Source organism: Miniopterus natalensis, chromosome 18 (genome assembly GCF_054644295.1).
Source record: "Miniopterus natalensis isolate mMinNat1 chromosome 18, mMinNat1.hap1, whole genome shotgun sequence".
Classification (NCBI taxonomy): Eukaryota; Metazoa; Chordata; class Mammalia; order Chiroptera; family Miniopteridae; genus Miniopterus; species Miniopterus natalensis.
In genome coordinates this window covers 23,241,397-23,262,774 of record NC_142098.1, presented here as the reverse complement: position 1 = coordinate 23,262,774, position 21,378 = coordinate 23,241,397, and the positions used below count along the sequence as shown (strand labels likewise).

The 21,378-nt window shown below is 38.4% G+C and overlaps 1 protein-coding gene across 5 annotated transcripts; it reads left to right on the top strand.

Annotated features, from left to right (window-relative positions):
• The first annotated feature begins 688 nt into the window (after positions 1–688).
• ZFP1 (ZFP1 zinc finger protein) lies at positions 689–21,027 on the top strand. 5 transcript variants are annotated; one of them, XM_016196625.2, is made up of 4 exons: positions 689–882; positions 8,924–8,978; positions 16,404–16,530; positions 18,455–21,027. In XM_016196625.2, the coding sequence occupies exons 2-4, from the start codon at positions 8,964–8,966 to the stop codon at positions 19,531–19,533; spliced, it is 1,221 nt and encodes a 406-aa protein (XP_016052111.1). In that variant the 5' UTR covers positions 689–882; positions 8,924–8,963; the 3' UTR covers positions 19,534–21,027. The 5 variants fall into 5 exon arrangements, with proteins under 5 accessions (XP_016052111.1, XP_016052086.1, XP_016052103.1 ...); XM_016196600.2 differs by lacking the exon at positions 689–882 and adding an exon at positions 4,398–4,638 and having other exon boundaries at positions 16,379–16,530; XM_016196617.2 differs by lacking the exon at positions 689–882 and adding an exon at positions 4,399–4,638.
• Positions 21,028–21,378: the final 351 nt, after the last annotated feature.

The following is a 21,378-nucleotide window of genomic DNA, read 5'->3' as shown; positions in this document are numbered from 1 at the left end:
TTGCCTGTCCTCCCAACTAGAATATAAACCACAAGGTGCTCACAGCTATGTCCTAGTATAGTGTTTGCCACCCAGAGGATGCTTGACAAAGCTTGATTGCAGGAACGCTGAATAAAAGAGTAGGAAATAAAGACGCCTGAGGGAGAAACCTGAAACCAGTAACTTTGAAAAAGAAATCATTTTAAGACCTGGCAAGAAGTGAGGAATCACTGTTAACATTTGGCCAAAAATTCTTAAGTGTTGACCTTCTCAAGTTCAGAATCCAGATGAAGGACTAGAAAGTTGATCACTAAAATATAAGATCATGAGGAAAGTCCAGATTGCCAGAAATTCTTTGGAATAAACGACCCAGTGTTTTCAGCATATAAATGGCAAAGGAAAAGAAAGAAATGGAGGGGGAATCCTGTGTATTAAGACATCAGTCACAGGACATGGACTCATTTCCATCTTGAGTTTTATTTTATTTTATTTTATGTTTTTATTGATTTCAGAGTGAGGAAGGGAGACAGAGAGGGAGAGGGAGAGAGAAACATCAATGATGAGAGTCATTGATCTACTGCCTCCTGCACGCCCCCTACTGGGGATCAAGCCCACAACCCAGGCATGTTCCCTGACTGGGCATCGAACCTGTGACCCCCTGGTTCATAGGTCAGTGCTCAACCACTGAGCCATGCCGGCCAGACAGGAGCTTGAGTTTTAAAAATTTGAAGAGATATATAATGTTTATGAAAAGAATTTGGAACTATGAACACCAAATGGCTATTGGAATATTATTAAGGAAACGTTAATTTTTTAGGTGTGATAATTGTGCACAGCGATTGTGCTTTAAGTGTGATCTAAAGACCCCTGGATTTTCCAAGACACTTTCAGGGGACCCAAGAGGTCAGTATTATTTAATATTAATAATAATAATAATAATAATAACTAGACATTATTTTCCTGTTTCATTGAGTTGACATTTGCAATAATGGTGCAAGAGCAGTTGGTGAGGGAACCTGCTGGTGCCATAGCAGGATTCCAGACAGTGGCACCAAAAGTGACCTAGCAGCCATTGCATCCTGCACTTGCAAGCAACTACAGAAAAGAAATGTTAGTTTGACGTAAGAATGACCTTAGTGGAGCAGTATGAATTATTAACTGTATTAAGCCTTAACCTTTGAGTGCATGTCTCTTTATTCTGCCTGATTAAATGAAAAGTATGCATGAAATACTTGTGCCGCACACAAAAACACGATGGTTGACTCCAGGAAGATCACTCGTGCGATTGTTTGAGTCATGAGCTGAACTAGCTGCTTTTCTCATGGAACACCATTTTTCCTTGAACAGCTGAGTGTCAGATGAAGGCTGAGTGTTTGGCAGACATTTTCTCAAAAATGAATGAAGTGAGCTGTCACTTCAAGGAAAACAACTGACTATATTTGTCGCCCAATGATAAAATGAGCTTTCAAGTGAAAAGTAGAATTTTGGCAAAATCCACTTCCCCGTACTTAAGGCTTTTCTGATGAGACTAGTGGTGATATTATTGTGGTCTTTTGATACTACTATGTAATAAAATATCTCAGCATTTAAAAGATCTTCATGACTCAGTGAGCCAGTATTTTTCAAGTGACCAATGCATGATCCTAGAAAATCATGTCTAGATAAATGATCCATTCAGAGTACAAGAAAGACCAATGGATTTTAATATAACAGAGTACAGAAGTTCATTGATGAGTTCACATGTTGTGACATATGAACTGTGCCCCATGGCAATGTCATTTTAGCAAGTAAACAAAAATAAAAAGATTTTGTCAGTATCTGTGGACAAACCACACATTTGCTCCACTTTAAATAGTCACTATAATTACAGTTAAAATTTCTTTGCATCCTATAGCAGTGCCATCCAAGCATGTACTTAATATCGGTGTCAGTGCTTGTTGGGACAGAAGTGAGAGAGAGACATCCGTTGGTTGCCTCCTGCAAGCGCCCACCTTGACCTGGCTGGGGATCAAGCCTGCAACCGAGATACATGCTCTTGGCCGGAATCAAACCCAGAACCCTTCAGTCCCCAGGCCGATGCTCTAACCACTGAGTCAAACCGGCTAGGGCCCAACTTATTATTATTTTTTAAATTCTGGTGAATATACATAACATGAAATTTACTATTTTAACCATTTCTACGTGTGCAAGTCAGTGGCATTAAGTGCATTAACAATGTTGTATAGCCATCACCACTATCTCTTTTCAGAGCTTCTTCATCAACCCATGCCTCCCTCCCCCCAGTACCTGGTAATCTCTATTCTACTCTCTCTCTCTATGAACTTGCTGTACATGGAATCATACTATATTTGCTCTTTTGTAGCTTGCTTATTTTACTTGTCTTATCCTCAAGGTTCATCCATGTTGTAACATGTATCAGAACTTCATTCTTTTTTTAGCTGAATTATATATATCACCTTTTATTTAACCATTCTTCTGTTGATGGGCACTTGGGTTGTTTCCATCCACCTTTTGGCTATTGTAAGTAATGCTGCTCTGACCATTGGTGTATAAGTACCCCCCCTTTTTTTAGATAGGAGATTCATATTTTATTCCTCCAGTGACATATTTACAGTTGAATATAAATTAAAGGCCTGCTTGCACGCCAAAGCCAGGTCGTTTGGGTGGTTCAGTCAAAGAGGTGAGACCCTCAGCTAGCTCACAAGAAAAGCGCCCACTCCTTGACCCAGGTTTTGGAATTTTCCCAGTCTTGAGCTCCTCAATAGTTTCTTCAGTATCCTTGGGTGTCAGATCCTCATAGTAGTTGTCATTTATTTGAACCATTTGGTGCATTTACACAGCCCCTAAACAACCCACTCTATAAAAGTGAAAAGTTTGTCAGGTATAGGCCCCCGAACCTTTATTCCAAGATTTTTCCCACCCAAGGAAATGTTTTTATTGATTTGAGAAAGAGAGAGAGAAAGAAACATCAGTGTGAAAGAGAAGCATTAATCAGTTGCCTCCTATACATACTTCAGCCAGGGATCAAACCCACAACCTGGGTATGTGCCCTGACCAGTAACCGAACCCACAACCTTTCTGTGTATGGGATGACACTCTAACCAACTGAGCCACACTGGTCAGGGCCAAGATTTTTCTGAATGGCCTCCAGTATTCTGTTAGAGTTTCCAAGCATGGTAGGTGTAGTAATGCAGACTTGAATGTTGCTAGTTGCTACCACTACACACCTATTAGTAGGCCAAAATCCACAGCTCTGACAGCACCAAATGCTGGCAAGGATGTGGAGCAACAGGAACACTCATTCTTTGCTGGTGGGAAGGCAAATGGTACAGACACTTTGGAAGAGTTCAGCAGTTTGTTTGTTTGTTTGTTTGTTTGTTTGTTTGTTTTATAAAACTAAACATATTCTTACTGTATGATCTAACAATTGTGATCCTTGGTATTTACCCAAATGAGTAACTTATTTTATGTCCACAGAAAACCCTGCACATGGAAGTTTATAGAAGCTTTATTCATAATTGTCAAAACTTGAAAGTAGCCAAGGTGTCCAATAGGTGAATGGAAAAACTGTAGTACATCCAGACAATGGGATATTATTCAGTGCTAAGAAGAAATGAGCTATCAAGCCCTGAAAAAAGACATGGAGAAGTCTTAAATGCATATTACTAAGTAAAGAAACCAATCTGAAAAGATTATGTACTGTATGATTCCAACTATTTAACATTCTTGAAAAGGCAAAAACTGTGAAAATAAAAAGATCAGTGGTTGCCAAGGGCTTAGGGAGAGGGAGGGAGGAATGACTAGATGGGGCACAGGGGATTTTCAGGGCAGTGAAACTATTCTGTATGATACTATAGTGGTGGATCCATGTCATTACATATTTGTAAAACCCATAAAATGTACAACTGCCAAGAGTGAACCCTAATGCAGACTCTGGGCTTTGGGTGATGTGTCGGTGTACACGGGATTGTAACAAATGTTCCACTCTAGTGGGGTTAATAGTGGAGGAGGCTATTCATGTGAGGGGGAAGGTGGTGTATGGGAACTGTACTTTTTTCCTCAAATTCTACTGTGAACCTACAACTGCTCTAAACGAAGAAAAGAAGCTAGTTGTGGCATATAATATCTTCATGGCCAATTTTATTTTAAAGGTGTTATCTTTGAAAAGTGAAATTATAGGTATTTGCTTTTGTTTCTTTTATTTTATACATAGATTCTATTTCAGATACAGGTATCATAGATCACCTGAGTAATCTTTAAGAGGCAGGTTTTTGTACTGTGGGGAGATAGTGATTGTAACTCCTGACACGATCTGGAAGAAACGAACAGTCCAAGCCAAGGGATTATCTTCGTCAACGCTCATGCGCTTCCAAACCGCTAAACTAGGCGAAGACTTTCCTGAGAGTCCCTACAGCATGGCCCGCAGGCTTATGGGAAATGTAGTCTCGAAGTCCGACGGACCGCTCCTCGGAGGACCCTGGGAGGGCGAGCAGCTCCTGCAGCTGCGCATGTGCAAGGCTGTGAGCGCACCCGTAGCTGCCCTTCCCCCCACCTCTAGCCGCGAGTGGGTGACAGGCCCCCGGTTTCCGCGTGTCTTCGCCGCCCCACGCCGTGACCCAGCCTGGCTCTGAGCCACGAGTGGAGACTGTGCCCCTCTAGGTATGAGGGAGGCTGCCAGGCAGCTCCGACAGGCCTGGGGGCTGTGGGGAAGATGAGGGATGGGCTCTTGCCCGCGCGGGGTGGGAGCCCAAACTTCGGCGACTCGCTGGAGGCGGTGACCCTCGGGGCGGCGTCGGGGGGCCGCCGGGCGCGTTCGTAGGCGTGGGGTTGACAGGGCTCTCCAGGCCGGACGTGCGGGGGCGGGGACGGCGGAGGGACAGGGCGGCTGCGAGGCTCGCCTTCCTCCCTTTGTCCGGAGAAGCGCCCCAGACCCGCGGCGAGGGTCCGGAGGAGCCGGAGGGAGTCCGGAAGTCCGGCCGGGCGCGCGCCTGACTGGGCCCAGCGAGCACGCGCGAGGCCGGGGGCGGGGCCGGACACCTGGCCGCGCGCGTGTGCCGCGTGCCGCGTCCCGGGGCGCCTCGAGGTGGAGGGAGAATTGAAAGATGCTGCAGGTTTCCTCATGCACACGACGTGCCGAACGAATTAGAGCACTGACCTCTTTGCAGGAGCCTTTTCAGTTAAGTGTTCGCCTAATCCTCACACCTACCCTGGGCCTTCGCTAGTATCAGTTTCACCAGAAGGAAAAACGGACGCTCTGAAGGGTGAAGTGGTTCGCGCAGGTCACACAGCCAGCTGATACTTATATGAGCGGCAAAGCTCTTTTCATTTGCCTTTGACGTTGCTCGCTGGTAGTTTTTGCCATGCAGGCGTTTGGAACTTATAGTTGAATTTACTGCGCTTTCCTCTTATGCGTAGCACCCAGAGCCTTCACCACTTTGAGATTATACAAGTTTTCTGATGATTACCAGTGGCACTTTACATTCATATTTTTAAAAATTGCTGGTACTTTTATTGTGACCCCCAGTAATGGTTACATTAACTTAGGGGGAATGTACACCATTACGATGATGTGTCTTACTGTAGTAGGCCTTCCCATTTGTTCAAGTCCTCTTTTGTTTTGCCCCAGCTTCACCCCCAGCAATATTTTATAATCTTCATAAAATAATTGCATTTTCCTTAACTTTATTTTTATATAGTATTTTATTTCTGTTGAAGATAGAATTTTCCCATTTTATCTTTTTTCTCTGGTATTTGATAATTCCCACTTTTTAATTTTGTGTATTTCAGATTTGTCCTTTTTTTCCTTAATTAGAGTAGCTAATGGTTACCTGTTTGGTCAACATAGGAAACATTCAAACCTGTAGAGAATTTTTGTGAGTTTATTTGAGCCAAACTGTCGACAGCTGTGGAAGCAAAATCTCAGTGGATTAAGAAAATGCTCCAGAGAATGGCAGTTTTGCATCTTATTTTATACATTAAATCAAAAGAGAAGACATAAGTGGGTTACATAAAATCCATTGGTGATAGACTAGGGAGGCAAGAGAAAGCAAAGTGGGGTAACTTCTGGGATTGGATAAAAAATAAAATGATAGTCACATCTTTGATGTAGGTGGATACAGGATAGTTAACAGTCAACAATTAACATGATAACGAGAGGATTTGTGGTCTCCCCATTGGTGCATTGGTTATGCTCTGAGAGGTCTGGAAAAAGGGAAGTTACTCTGACATTCCAAAGGTATGTTGTGGTAGCTGCAAAAAGACAATAGGCAGGCTTAATTAAGGTAAAGATTCACTTTTGTCAGGGAAGAGTCTCGCCTAGAACATGATTACCTTTATAAACTGGTTTCAGTTAAAAGTTTTAATTGCAAACCAACCTATATGGTTACCTTAGGTCTCAGTATTTGTAATTAGTGTTCTCTTTTTTTCCTTGGCCAGTTCACCACAGGTTTGATATTATTAATCATTTTAAATAACCAGCTCTTGGTTTCATTGAATTTCTCTCTCGTTTTTATTTTCAGTGTCATTGATTTCTGCTCTTACCTTTATTATTTTCTTCCTTATGCTTGCTTTGGGTTTAATTTACCTTTTTTTTCCCTTCTGGTTTCTTAAGGTGGAGGCTGAAGTCATTGAAACTTTTCTTATAGAAATAGTTTAATGCTATAAGTGTCCCTCTGAATACTGCTGTAACTACATCTCTCAAATTTTTGTATATTCTGTTTTCATTTCTATTAAATTCTGCGTGTTTTTTAAACTTCCCTTGTGACTTCCTTTTTCACCCATTGGTTATTTTGAAGTCTGTTGTTTAATTTCCAACTGTCTGATATTAATGTAATCATTCCAGCTTTTGTTTTAATTAGGATCTGCAAGGTATATCTTTTTTCATCCTTTTACTTTTGACTTAGCTATATATTTATATTTAAAATACACTGCTTATGTGCAGAACATAGTTTGGTATTGCTTTTTTATCTAATTTTATAACCTCTGCCATTTAATTGGTGTGTTTATACCAGTTGTTGATGTGGCTGGATTAAACCTACCATCTTGCTAGTTTTTTTCTACTTGTCCCATCTGGTCTTTGTTTCTGTTTTCCTCTTTTTCTTACTACTTTGAATTTTGTGAGTTTTTATGATTCCACTTTTTTCTCACTATTGGCTTATCATTTATACCTCTTTTAAAAAATATCTGCCCTGGCTGGTTGTGGCTCAGTTGGTTGGGCACCGTCCCATGTATCAAAAGATTGCTGGTTCAATTCCTCCTCAGGGCACATGTCTGGTTTTCGGGCTCCATCCCCAGGAAGGGGTGGGCGGGAGGCAGCGGATCAATGTTCTGCTCTCACATTGATGTTTCTCCCTCCCCTCCCCCGCCTCCTCCCCCACCTCCTCCCCTTCCTCCTCCCCTTCCTCTCTCTCTAAAAAATTGATTAAAAATTTTTTTTTTTTAATTCTGTGGTTGCCCTAGAGTTTACAGTAAACATCTTGAATTAATCACAGTGGACCTTTAAATAATAATATGCTGTGTAATGTAAGACCCTTAAAACAGTATACTTCCAATTTCATTACCTCACTTTTTGTGTTATTATTTATCTTTATTTTTAACCATCCTGGAGCTCTTTATTTCTTTGTGTAGATCCAGGTTTCTGCCTGGTGGTATCATATTCCTTTTTTTTTTTTTTTTTTTAAATATATCTTTATTGATTTCAGAGAGAGGAAAGGAGAGGGAGAGAGAGATAGAAACATCAATGATGAGAGAGTCATTGATCGAGCCCGCAGCCTGGGCATGTGCCCTGATTGGGAATTGAACCCTGATCGCCTGGATCCCAGGTTGATGCTCAACCGCTGAGCCACGCCCGGCCGGGCTCATATTCCTTCTATCTGAAGAACTTACTTAAATATTTCTTCTAGTACAGGTCTATGGTAATGAATTCTGTTTTTGTTTGTTTGAAAAGGTTTTTATTTCTTTTTTTGTTTTGAAAAATATATTTACTGGGTATAGAATTCTGGTTGATAGGTGGTGTGGTATGTTTGGTTTTTGAGGTTTTTTTGCTTTTTTAAAAGCACTTTAAAGATGTCAGTACATTGTTTTCTGATGAGAATGGCTGTGATTATTTCTTCCTCTGTATATATAATATATCTGTTTTTCCTCTGGCTGCTTTCAGGACTTTCTCTTTGACTGGTTTTTAGTGGTCTATGATGTGTCCAAGTGTGTCTTTGTTTTGTTTTGGGGGGGGGGGTTTAGCCCTTTTGGATAAATTGTCCAAGCTTCTTGGATCTGTGGTTTGACATTATTGTGCATTATTTTTGGAAAATTCTTGGCCATTATATCGTTAAATACTTCTGTCCCATTCTTTCTTCTCCTTTGGGATTCCATTGGCATGTTTGTTAGGTCATTTGATATTGTGCCACAGCCCTCACCCTTTTTTTCTTCTTCCACTTCCTCTTTGTATTTCAGTTTGGGTAATGTTTTTTTAACCTGTCTTCAGATTTCCTGAAAATTTCCTCAGCTCTGTTGAGTTTAATAATAAACTTGTTGAAGGTATTCTTTCAACTCAGTTACTGTTTTTCTTTCTTAGCATTTCTATCTGATTTCTATTTGCAGTTTCCATCTCTTCTGAAATTCCCTATTTGTTCACATTGTCTAACTTTCCCATTAAAGCCTTTAGTATATGAATTATATTTGTTTTAAATTCCCTGTTTTTATTAGGTGAGGCTTTTGTTGATTACTTTTCCTCTTGATAGTGGGTGGTCTTACTGATGGCCTTTTTGGGTGTCTCATAATGTGTGATTGAAGGTGAGTGCTGCCAGTATGATCTTTTCTGCCCCTTTTGAAGAGGCAAAGTGACTACCCCAGGCGGTGGTGTTTTCCCAGGTGATGTGCAGGGATTTCTAGGAGTTCTGAAGCAGGTCAGATCTTTAATAACAATACCTTTCTTTTTGCTTTATTTCAGGTCTGCTTTCATATCTACCTTTATCCAAAAACTGCAGAAAATGAACAAATCCCAGGTGAGTTGTTTATTTCCAACTTTGTTTTTTAGTACATTTGAGGAAGTTTATAAGGATCCAGACTATGAAACAAAAGAGTATAGATGAATAAAGGAAAACAAAGTAAATATAACTGATCAATACCAGCAGCTGAAAAGCAAACCAAGTTAATTAAGTGCCTTACATTGGTTATGAAGACCATTTTTTTGGTTGTCTAGCGTTAGGTCTGAAGAAATTTTATAAGCCTTCACTTAGATGGTGTTTTGGATAGTGTCTGCAGAAACAACCCAAATTAAAAGTTATCAATTTGTCTGTGGTTATTTCATATAGCATTCTTCAGTGCAAATGCAGGATTTTATTGTGTATTTTATTTTTCTAATCAGATTAGCATGATGCAGAGAACTTAGTAAATATTTGGATGCGTATTTATATTCTTTAACCTCCACAAGTCTCACTATTATTACTTTCTTGAGTAGCTTTCCAGAGTTTATTTCTACATATGTACAAAGTACAAATATAGGTTATTATAAGGTAGATTGATTATTAATCATACTGTTCTGTTTATATGTGTTTTTAATTAATAGACTTCATTTTTTAGAGCAGTTTTGGGTTTACAGAAAATTTGAGTGGAAAGTACAGAGAGTTCCCATATACTCCCTCTACACACACAGTTTCTCCTGTTACTAACATCTTATATTAATGTGGTATACCTGTTATAATTGATGAGTCAATATTGATATTTTACCTAAAGTCCATAGATTACATTAGGATTCACTCTTGGTGGTGTACATTCTGTGGGTTTTGACAAATACATAATGACATGTATCCACCATTATAATATCACACAGAATAGTTTCACTGCCCTAAAAATCCCCTGTGCTCTATGTATTCATTCATCCCTCCTTCTCCCTGAGCCCTTGACAAACACTGTGGGTGCTTTTTTTGGACAGCAATTATTATTTCTCTTTTACAAATGGAAACAGACCCAGAGTGGGTAAATGCTTACGCAAGATTGCAAAGTAATTAGGAAGTGTGTAATCTAGCACTTTGCGGTTACAGGGGCCTTTTTCAAACCCAGTTTCTCTTTTGATTCTGTCCAACATCCTTGTGGGATAAGAATTACCTTGTAAAGGTAAGGAAATCAAGTTCTGAGATAAGCAAATTGCCCAAGGCTGGGCCTGAAGCTTGCAGGTGGGTAGCGCTGGACCCTCTCATGCCAAGGCTTACGTGTGACCCCATGGGCCCAGTACCTTGTAGCTGACTTCTTGTTCAGCTCATTGGCAATGGAGTCATTGAGCTTCCTCTCAGATCTCCATGGGGGAATCTGCACAGTGTTCACCATCTCCACCAAGACAAACATCCTGGCCTGAGCTGGGGGCTCGCACATCTACATGCAGCTGGCAGTTGCATGACTTTCCTACTGCTTTTTTTTTTACTATCTCCATCGTTATGCTTTTCCAGAATGTCATGTAGTTGGAATCATACAGTATGTAGTCTTTTCAGATTGGTTTCTTTCACTTAGAAATGTGCATTTAAGATTCCTCAGTGTCTTTTCATGGCTTGATAGCTCATTTCTTTTTAGCACTGAGTAATATTTCACAGTATGGATTTACCACCGTTTATCCATTCACCTATTGAAGGGCATTACTTCTAAGTTTTTGTAAATGTGAATAAAGCTTTATATAAACATTGTGTACAAGGTTTTGCATGGATATAAAATACTAAGGAGTGTAATTCCTAGGTTGTATGCCAAGAGTATGTTTCATTTTGTAAGAAATTGCCAAACTGTCTTCCAAAGTGGCTGTACCGTTTTTGCATTCCCACCATCAGTAAATGAGAGTTCCTGTTGATCCACATCCTTGCCAGCATTTAGTGCTGTCAGTGTTGTAGATTTTCGCCATTCTAATAGGTGTGTAGCAGTATCTTGTTGTGATTTACAATTTCTTGATGACATGATGTAGAGCGTATTTCCATGTCTATTTTCCATCTGTATGTCTTCTTGGGTGAGGTGTCTTTTGCCCATTTTTAAATCAGGTTGGTTGTTTACTTATTGTTGAGTTTTAGGAGTTTTCTTTATGTATTTTGGATACCGGTTCTTTATCAGGTATGTGTTTTGCAAAGATTTTTTTCCCATCTGTGGTTTTGTCTTTTCATTTTCTTGATTAGGTATGTTTGTATTGTTCAAAAACATATCTTTAGTCTTTAGTCTTCCCATAACAGGGCATAGTTTCCTAATTTTTTTATTGTGTAATATAACACATATACAGTATTATAATCTTTATATGTGTTATAACAATATGTGTGGCAACTATGTATACATTAAAGAGTAATAATAAAATGGGCACACATATACTTACCCAGGTTAAGAAATAGAAATTATCTGTTCTTTTTTGTGTGTGTCTTTTTTTTAATTTAATTTTTAAGTTACAGTTGATGTACAATATTAAATTAGTTTTAGATGTACAACATAGTGATTAGACGTTTATATACCTCACGAAGTGATTGCCCCGATAAGTCTAGAACCCATCTGACACTATACATAGTTACTATAATAGTATTGGCTATATTCTCTTAGCTTTACTTTACATCCTTGTGACTATTTTTATAACTGGGAATTTGTACTTCTTAATCCCTTTCACCTTTTTCACCCTTCACCCCAACCCCCCCTCTCATCTGGCAACCATTAGTTTGTTGTTTTCTCTTTTGTTTGTTCATTTATTTTTGGAATTCTGTTTTAATCAATTATTGACATTTTCCTGCAGGCTTTTCTGTTACTTTTATTTTCAGGCTTTTAAGTGGTGTTTTTTTTTTAAACTCCTGAAGCTCTTAATCTTTTATTAAATATTTATTCCATTTTATTTTGATTACTGATTTTCTTGATCTACTTTTCTTCTAGATCTGTCAGAATATATTTCCATCCTTTTAAAGTTTATTTTACTCCTTTAATGTTTACTTAAACATTTAAAGTTAATCACAATTTATATTTTCCTCCCAAACACAGTACTTTCTGCTACCACTTTTAGGTTTCTGGCATCTAAAAATTAGTTTCAGCTTATTACTTAACATTCCTTCCCTCCATTCCATATGTGCTTATTTTAACAACATATTTTGCTGTCTGTTGCTTTTTGCATCTAACTGATTTGTGCTAGGTTTAATTTTCTTTTTGGAGTACGTCCTTTGATAGTAGTAATAATACTTAACACATAACATTATTATTTAGTAGTTGTAATTTTACTTTAGAAGGTCAAACTATCGCCCATCAGCCAAATGGGCTGCTGCCTTGTTTTTGTATGGCCCACAGCTAAGAATGGTTTTTAGTATTGATATTTAGTATTAGTATATAGTATTTGGTATTGATCTTAGGCATAGATGACCCATTACCTGCATTCCATGCAAAGTGGCTAAAGATTCCTATAAAATGCCATGAAACAATGCTGAATAAATTACCTACAACATTTTTTTAATGGCTGGGGGGAAGAAGAGTGTTTCATGATGTGAAAACTATATGAAATTTAAATTTCTGTGTCCATAGTCAAATTTTATTGGAAGACAGCTGTGCCCTTTTGTTTATATATTGCTCCTGTCTGCTTTTGTGGTACAATGACAGTTGGTTACTTGGAGTAGAAACTACATGTGGCTTGCAAAACCTAAAATATTTACTACTTGGCCCTTTATAGAAAAAGTTTGCCAACTCATATTTTAGTATTTTCAGCACTTTGAAAATATTATTTTCTGGCTCCCATTGTTTCCATTGAAAAAGTTAGCTGTCAGTTTTACTGTTTTGCCTCTAAAGGCAATGCATCTTTTTTCCTTTGGGATTTTTAGCAGCTTTATTATGATGTGCCTAAGTGTGGTTTTCTTTGTATTTATTTTTTTGGGATTAGTGGTGTTTCTATGGTCTGATGTGAGCTCTTTTGGAAAATTCTAAGCCATTATCTCTTCAAGTATTGTTTCTGTTGTATTTTGCCTCTCCTATTTGGACTGCAATTGCAAATATAGTAGACCTTTTTAATTTGTCCCATATGTCTTTTAGGCTTTTAGATTTTTCCCCCCATCTTTTGTTCTTTCTTTATTTCAGGCTGGATATTTCTTACTTTGACCTATTTTACGGTTCACTAATCATCTCCTCAAGCTGTATCTAACCTGTTATATCCAATTATATATTTAAAATTTTTTCTGATTTTTTTCCTGCTTAGTTTTTCTTTATTCTGTTCTTTTGTGAGAGGTTACTTGGTCTATAACTTATGCCTGTGTAGTGATGAGTCACATGGATGTTTCTACTTACGTTGTGCTTGATACTTATTCCACAACCCACAAAATCATTTGGTCTGGCCCTTAGCAGAAAAAAGGTTCCCCACCCCTGCCCTAGATGCTGAAAAGCTGAATAGCCACTAATAAAACTAATACCCAATATATGCAAATAAATATACAAGCCGGAATTGATCTGGGAATCATGTAGATTACAAGCTGAATAAACAGCATTTTTAATGAAGAGACAAGCATACTAGATTATGCATAACATTTCTGGAAACTGAAGTAGTAGATATTAGGATTTTGCAAATATTACAAAAATTTTACACAACCTTAGTGAAAACAGTACAGCTGCTTTGAATAATGGGCTAGTTAATTTATTACAATAGGTATGGGTATCCATTTCTAATCAGGGTAATTATATAGAGCTTTACTTTAGGAAAATTACAGATGCTTTAGAATGTGGGGTAAAAGAGAATAAGGGGAGACAAGAAATAAGAGTTAGGAAGCTTTTGTAATAGCTGGGGTGGCACTGGATGTAGGAAGCAAAGGAGAGAATTGAGGGGTAGCTATCAGAGTGAAGACTTACCCTGGTCTTTGTGTCCTTAGTACTTAATTTAGTCCCTGGGAAATTTTCTAGTCATCCTGGTTTTTTTTTAACTGTAATTTCAGAAGTGACCTTAAAATGGAGAATATTTACAATTGGGAAAATCTTGACTCTGTTGACCCTCATGGTATTGATCTCAGGCATAGATGAATCATCATCATCTTCATTCTCTGCTCCCATGCCAAATTGCTAAAGATTCCTGTAAGATGTCTTGAAATAATGCTGATTACATGACATGCAAATTTGTAAACTATAACTAGGCCTTTTATAGTACTCAGACCTTAATCTTTTTTTCCCTCTCACTTCCTGTAACTTTTCCTGGGGCTAGTAGTTATGAGTGGGAAGTGGTGGAAAGTTACTGGGGCAAGGGTTTTGAAGCTGGTGACAAGGATAATCTAGATTTTGGAGGTATGTAATCTTAGAGGGGCAATGACAATTTGGAATAAGTATGAGAAGTTAAGGAATTGGAAGTCATAACTGAAGGTGAAAGGTATAGATTCGAAGGAAAGAGCATGTAAATAGGTTAAGAGGATTCTTTTAGAGGTGAAGATTTTAGATGTATGTAACAGTTTAAAGAGTTAAGGTGTTAAAAGTCTGCTCTGGGTGTCAGATAAGCTAGGTACACCTCTACTCATGGCCATAGAATTTCTGCCCAGAGCAGGAAATCATTTCAGATTGAAACTGTATCTGTCATGACAAAAGTAAGCCTCTGAAGTCAATCATGTTTGACATCTTTTTAATGCTACAGTATCAGAATAGTGTTTTATCACCAATTTTTTGAGCAGTGTTTTGTTTGTATAGAGTATGGAAAACAGCATTGTGAGACAAAGTATTTTCATATTTGATGGTAGAGCCATTTCTGAATCAGTGTGAATCGAGCCACAGTGATGTGCCATACACAGGTTTATACCTTTGTTGGTCTGACAGTGATGCAAAAGTTCTTAGTGTACTTATTATGTGGCACATGGAGATGGTATTGAAAGTTATTAAATGGTCTTCACTATTTTTTCCTTTCTTATAACTTTCTGGTTTTGATTAAATTCTTGGTTTTCTATGCTTCAGTATTTCTTTTGTGGGGATAAAGTATCATATATAGAAGACTATTTAAAATGTACATGTGATTTATTTTATATAGATACACACACACCCCCATGTAGCCACCATTCAGGCCAAGAAATAGAAATTAGTCAGCATTCTTGAAGCCCTTGTGAAGTTCTCCCTGTGTAGCTGGAATTAGTTCATTTTCAGTGCTTTATAGTAATTAATTGTTTTAATATACCACAAGAAGCTAATCCATTGGTGAACATTTGTTTTTCCTACTTTGGGCTCTTATGTAAAATGCTGCTGTGAACATTTTTATTTTTTATAGTCTTTTTAATTTTTATTTTTTAAATCGAGATGTAATTGACATATTAGTTTCAGATATACAATACAATGATTTGATATGGTGTATTGTCAACATAAGAAACGTTTAAACCTGTAGAGAATTTTTGTGAGTTTATTTGAGCTAAACTGTTGACAATTGCTGGGAATCAAAACCTCAATGGATTGAGAATGTATATATATATTACAGAGAATGTAATATATAAAATAAGGTGCAAAACTGCCAATCAAAAGAGAAGACGTAAGGGGGTTAAATGAAATCCATTGGTGATAGATTAGGAAGGTGAGAGAAAGCAAAGTGGGGGAAACCTCTGTGATTGGATAAAAATAAAATGATAGACATATACATCTTTTACATGTATATGGGTGGGTGCAGGGTAGTTAACAGTCAACAATTAACAGTTGATAACAGTAACAAAGAAGGAATTTATGGTGTCTGCTCTGGCATGGTTGTTGGATCTGGAAAAAGGGAAGTTACCCTGACATTTCGAAGGTATGCTATTGTAGATGCAAAAGACTATACCCATCATGCTCTACATTATACATCCCCACAACATATTTTTTATAACTTGAAGTTTGTACCTTTTAACTTCCTCCATCGAGAGGTCACAGAGCAGGGCTGTAAGTTCCAACCTTCTAATCACATGGTCAGGTGTAGTGTTGACCAGCCTCTTAAGTAACTTCCAACTCACCTCATTTATTTTGCAAGAACCTTTATCACACTCAATTCTTAGGTTAATATAGTAGATTGGGGAGCTGTGAGCCAGGAACTGTGGACGAAGACCAAATATATTTCTTACAGATCACAATATCACAAAAAGTTTAATTTATTCTTTAATATTGTCTAGTTTGATACCATAAACACAGTACCTCTGTGAGCATCATCATCACCTTTGTGATAACTGTTCTTGTTAGTGTTTATGCAGTATTGAGCCCCTACACATCTTTAGAGGGGACCTGGGGTTTTGTTAATCTTAGATACCTGTCCAGTGTGACAGTGCCAGAGATATGGGAAAATCTGAATATATGCTCTAACAGTGCAAAAATGTCTTTTGACAAAATATAGTGAAGATGTGCAGTTGGTGTTGTGTAAATTTCCTGGTGAATGACTTTTAAAACAGTATGGTAAGAATAACTTTTCATATATCCTTTCTGTATCACCAAATGCTCATCATTCCAGAATGAATAGCAATATGCCATTTCAGGGATCAGTCTCATTCACGGATGTGACTGTGGACTTCACCCAGGAGGAATGGGAGCAGTTGGACCCGTCTCAGAGGATCCTGTACATGGATGTGATGTTGGAGAACTATAGCAACTTGCTGTCAGTGGGTAAGGACAGCTTTCAGGTGTAACCCTTGTTTACCTAGTAGTGTTTATGTCCTTTCTCAGTTACCAGAAGTCATGAACTTCTAAATTAGTAAGTGGTTTTCATCTCAAGCTTCAGGTGTTAAAGCTGAGAGACTCTAGAGTTCTAAAGTCCAAGCATTTAGGAGCTGTGTTCCATTAGCAAGTTCTTGGAGATATCCAACCAGATGTGATTTTTAAGTTGGAGCAACAAAAGCTGTGGCTAACCAAGTTAGAATTGCCAGGTGAGAACTTTCTAGGGAAGCTGTGGAAGGAGGGAAGGAGAACCAGAAGCCACTAGAAGTAATATCCCAAAGATTGTGAATGAGTTGGTACCTTTGAAATATTGTTAGGACTTTTTCTTCAAATCCCTAAACCTTTAAAGATAGCTGCAAAGAGATGACCTGTATACCTCAGATGCCTGAATATTTTATATTTTAGCTCATGATCATTGGCGTAGTGGCCTCAAGGGAAACCATTTTTTCAGTGCAGGAGTGACGTTGTCCTGGACACAGATGGCAGCAGGATCACAGGAGGCAGGAATGACCAATAATGCACAGAGGATGGTAAAGGTTATTCAAGGCATAGGTAGAGACTGGGTGATTTGACGGAGAAATTAAGCATATTAAAAGGAGAAAGATAAGCCCGGCCTGTGTGGCTCAGTGGTTCCATGAACCAAGAGGTAACAGGTTGGGTTCCCAGTCAGGGCATATGCCCGGGTTTCATGCAGGAGGCAGCCAATCAGTGTTTCTCTCTCTCTCTACCTCTTTCAAAGGAATAAAATAAAATCCTATCGGAAAAAAATAAAAATAACCTCTACAATCTGTTCCCATATGCACTTTCTGAAAATAAATGGAGAAAAATAAGATCATAATGAAAGCATTCTCTCTCCAACAACTTCAATAGAAAAAGCAATGAAACCATAGCATTGAATCTATCAAAAAGGATCATGGATCTTTGGATTGATTTTATATTTCCTACAGAATATATGAGTTTCTGGACCTTGCCGTTCATTTGCAAACATCTCACTTTAGAGCAGTGATTTTCAACCTTTTTCATCTCGTGGCACACATAAACTAATTACAAAAATTCTGTGGCACACCAAAAACTTATTTTGCCAATCTGACCAAAAGAAAGAAAAAAGTATAATTTTGATTAATTTACACCAGACAGCTACTGTTGTGTTGGCTGTTGTCATTTTTAAATTTGATAATCTAAGGGAAAAGAGGCAATAACTATTTATTCAGGGACACAAACCTATTTTAAAATTCTTGTGGTACACCAGAACGCCAAGGCGCAGCGGTTGAAAATCACTGTGTTAGAGATGTGGAGCTCTGCAATAGGATTGTCTCCCCAAAACTAAGAAATGCTGCCGGTAGGAAGGGAAAAGGAGGAGAGAGAGCCTAGAAGTATGTAGACAAAGTGCTGGTCCAACCACAGCAATTCAGAGTCAAAGTTCCAGTTGCTGAACTCAGATCTGCCTATGTCTTTCCCCTTAACATCTTCACCTTATTTTCTTGGTCTCTGTGCTAACTGCAGCGTCCTTGAGGACACTGTGAATCTCCTTCACCCTGGACTTGCCAGCCTTCCCACGTCATGTTTCCTGTTTGCTGCCCTGTGTTTTTACTTCACTTTACCCCCCTTGAAGGTTACTTTGTAATCTCAGTGCTACTGTGTTCATTGTCAGTTTCCACTTCTTTTTTTTTACTATAGGCTCTTTTTTTTTTTTTTTAATCCTTTTTCTTTCAAAGTTGAAGAGATGGGAAAAATTTACATTGGGAACTTTTTAATACTGGAATACTGGGTCCCAAACTAAAAAGGCATCCCTACAAAGGAACACTTGTGGAGGCATCACTTTCTATAACATTACAGTGGAAGCACTGACTGTACTTCCTGTGCTTTTTCCTAGAGGTGTGGAAGGCTGACGACCAAGTGGAGAGGGGGCACAGCAACCCAGAGGAGCAGACGAGGCCGTTTATAATCTTTAAGAACCAAACCCCAATTGAGGAAAGAAGTGATCTCTTCGAAAACTCATTCAATCTGAGCACAGACTTTGTTTCTTTAAGACAAGTACCCTATAAATATGACTTATATGAAAAAACTTTGAAATATAGTTCAGACTTACTTAATGGTACCAGCTACATAAGGAAGCAAGCTGATGACTATAATGGATTTGGAAAAGCACTTTTCTATCTAAAGCAAGAGAAAACCCATACTGGAATGGAGTACGCCCAATATAACAAAAGTAGAAAAGCCTTTGGCCATAAAGAAGCCATTTTTAAACATCAGAAAGTTAGAAATTTGGTACAACCTTTCATTTGCAATTACTGCGACAAGACTTTCTCCTTTAAGTCACTCCTCATCAGTCACAAGAGAATACATACTGGAGAAAAACCTTATGAATGTAACGTATGTAAGAAAACCTTCTCCCATAAGGCAAACCTCATTAAGCACCAGAGAATTCATACCGGGGAGAAGCCCTTTGAATGTCTTGAGTGTGGAAAAGCTTTCACCCACCAGTCAAACCTCATTGTGCACCAGAGAGCACACATGGAGAAGAAGCCGTATGAGTGCAGTGAGTGTGGCAAGACATTTGCCCAGAAGTTCGAACTTACTACACACCAGAGAATCCACACAGGGGAGCGACCCTATGAGTGTAATGAATGTGCAAAAACCTTCTTCAAGAAATCAAACCTCATCATACATCAGAAAATCCACACGGGGGAGAAACGCTATGAGTGCAGCGAATGTGGGAAATCCTTTATCCAGAACTCGCAACTCATCATACACATGAGGACTCACACAGGGGAGAAGCCCTACCAGTGTACAGAATGCGGCAAAACGTTCAGCCAGCGGTCGACTCTTAGGTTACACTTGCGAATCCATACGGGGGAGAAACCATATGAATGTTCTCAGTGTGGGAAGGCCTTCAGCAGGAAGTCCCGACTCAGTGTGCACCTAAGAGTTCATATAGATGACAAACCCTGAGACTGCAGCCAGGGGGACTGTGCAGAAGCCTTCCACCAGAGCCCTTCCGGGGGGAGAAACCTCCTGAGGTACTGAAGGAGCATGGGAATTCTTACTCAGATATCACCTATCAACTCAGAAACGTAAAAACAGGGTCCCCTAGGAACACCGGTATACTGAAAGATATGATATCCAACTAAAGAATACATATCAGAATATGTCCAGTTGTAAATAGGTACACTTAACTATTACAGTGAGCTTTTTAAAGTCTCAATTATTCAAGAGAAAAGTATTCTGGGAAGCAGCAGAAAGGATCTACAGACAATACCTAGGGATTTAGTGGTACACAATTTTGCCACAAAAACACAAAAGTATATTTTAGATCTGCATGTGTGAATGTAACAGTCACTGGAAGTTTGAAATTCTAGTCCTCTGTAATAATTCGGACATATCAAAAGATTTTCCATATTAAATACATTTTTTTTCAGTATCTTTACAACTCAGTATGCATTCCAGATGAAATATGGAACAGATTTTGAAGTAGCATGTAACACGTTTTCTACTGCTTGCAGGCGTATATAAGTTGGCATGGCCATTGTTATTGAGCTGCCTCATAATAAACAAGACAATGTTGAAGTTTTAACCTGCTTCTGGGCTTGCTGAAGAATTTCTAGAAGCATTACTTACATAAATATGCAAGTAGATCATTAAGAGGAGGTTTGGAGAGTAAAAGGAGGCAGCTATGGGCTGTGTTACTCAGTACATACCACAGATAAAAATGGGCTAAAGAGAACCCACATCCGTCATGCTGCTGTTTTCCAGGAGGATGTTTACATACAGATGCATGTCAATTACCAAAATGTTGTATAACCCAGAGACCACCTGTATTTTTGTTTCCCTGTTTCTCTTATTTTATGAATTGTCTTGTAAAAAATGATAGGATATGTATGTAGTGCACAAACGTTACCTTTCAGAGACTTTAAAGGAAAAATAATTTATTTTAAGAAACTGTCATGTCTTGTTGCTTTTTAAATTTTCCATGCACGTAGTCCACTTTAGAAATACATTTTTGCAGTATTTGTCAACCTACAGAATTTCTCTTTGGAATCTGACTTAGTGTAAGTTACACTTCTCCTTTAAAGGTTCACAAACAGTTTTATAAATTACACTGTTCAGTGATCTGTTCATATATTTTTTAACCTACAAAATTTTTTTTTGCATAACTCAACGATACCATTTGAGGATAGATTTCAGATTCTCAAGTTCCTCCTTTTCCTCTCAATCACAAATCATGCATAGAATTATAAATGGCAACCATAACTGGCTTTTTAGAATTTTTGAAAACCATTGACATGCTGTTACTATATGAATATGAGTGACTTTCTGAACAAATTTACTAGAACATCCGCAGTCCAATAAGTCTTTAAGTTGTCATCTGATCCACTATCAGCAAGGAAGCGCAGGAGGGTTAATTTCATACTCTGCTGTGAGAATAAATTGTGACAGCCTTGGAAATCATTGTGACTCTGTTTTAACATTAAGAATACACACTCTTCAATTCAGCAGTCTCATATTTGGGAACCTGTCCCTAAGGAAAGACAAACATGCCAGTACTTAAGATTATTCTTATCAATGTATAGCGTATTTTTTTGTAAGGACTGAAGGAAACAGTGTAAATGACCATCATTAAAGGAATGGCTGAATGAATTGTGGTAAAAATGGATCGTGGTTGATGGTATTCCACAGAAAAGAATACGTAGGAGCAATACCTCCAGGTCGGGTGAGGGGGCAAGAGGAGAGAGTATACACCAAGTTTTGTAAAATAAAGATCTAAGAACCTTGTGTGTGTGTGTGTGTGTGTGTGTA

Coding starts and splice junctions, on each gene's coding strand:
- ZFP1 (XM_016196592.2), top strand. CDS start 5,082: ATGCTGCAGGTTTCCTCATGCACACGACGTGCCGAACGAATTAGAGCA. Junction 5,156..8,923: donor TCTTTGCAGGAGCCTTTTCA/GTTAAGTGTTCG, acceptor GCTTTATTTCAG/GTCTGCTTTCATATCTACCT. Junction 16,531..18,454: donor TAGCAACTTGCTGTCAGTGG/GTAAGGACAGCT, acceptor GCTTTTTCCTAG/AGGTGTGGAAGGCTGACGAC.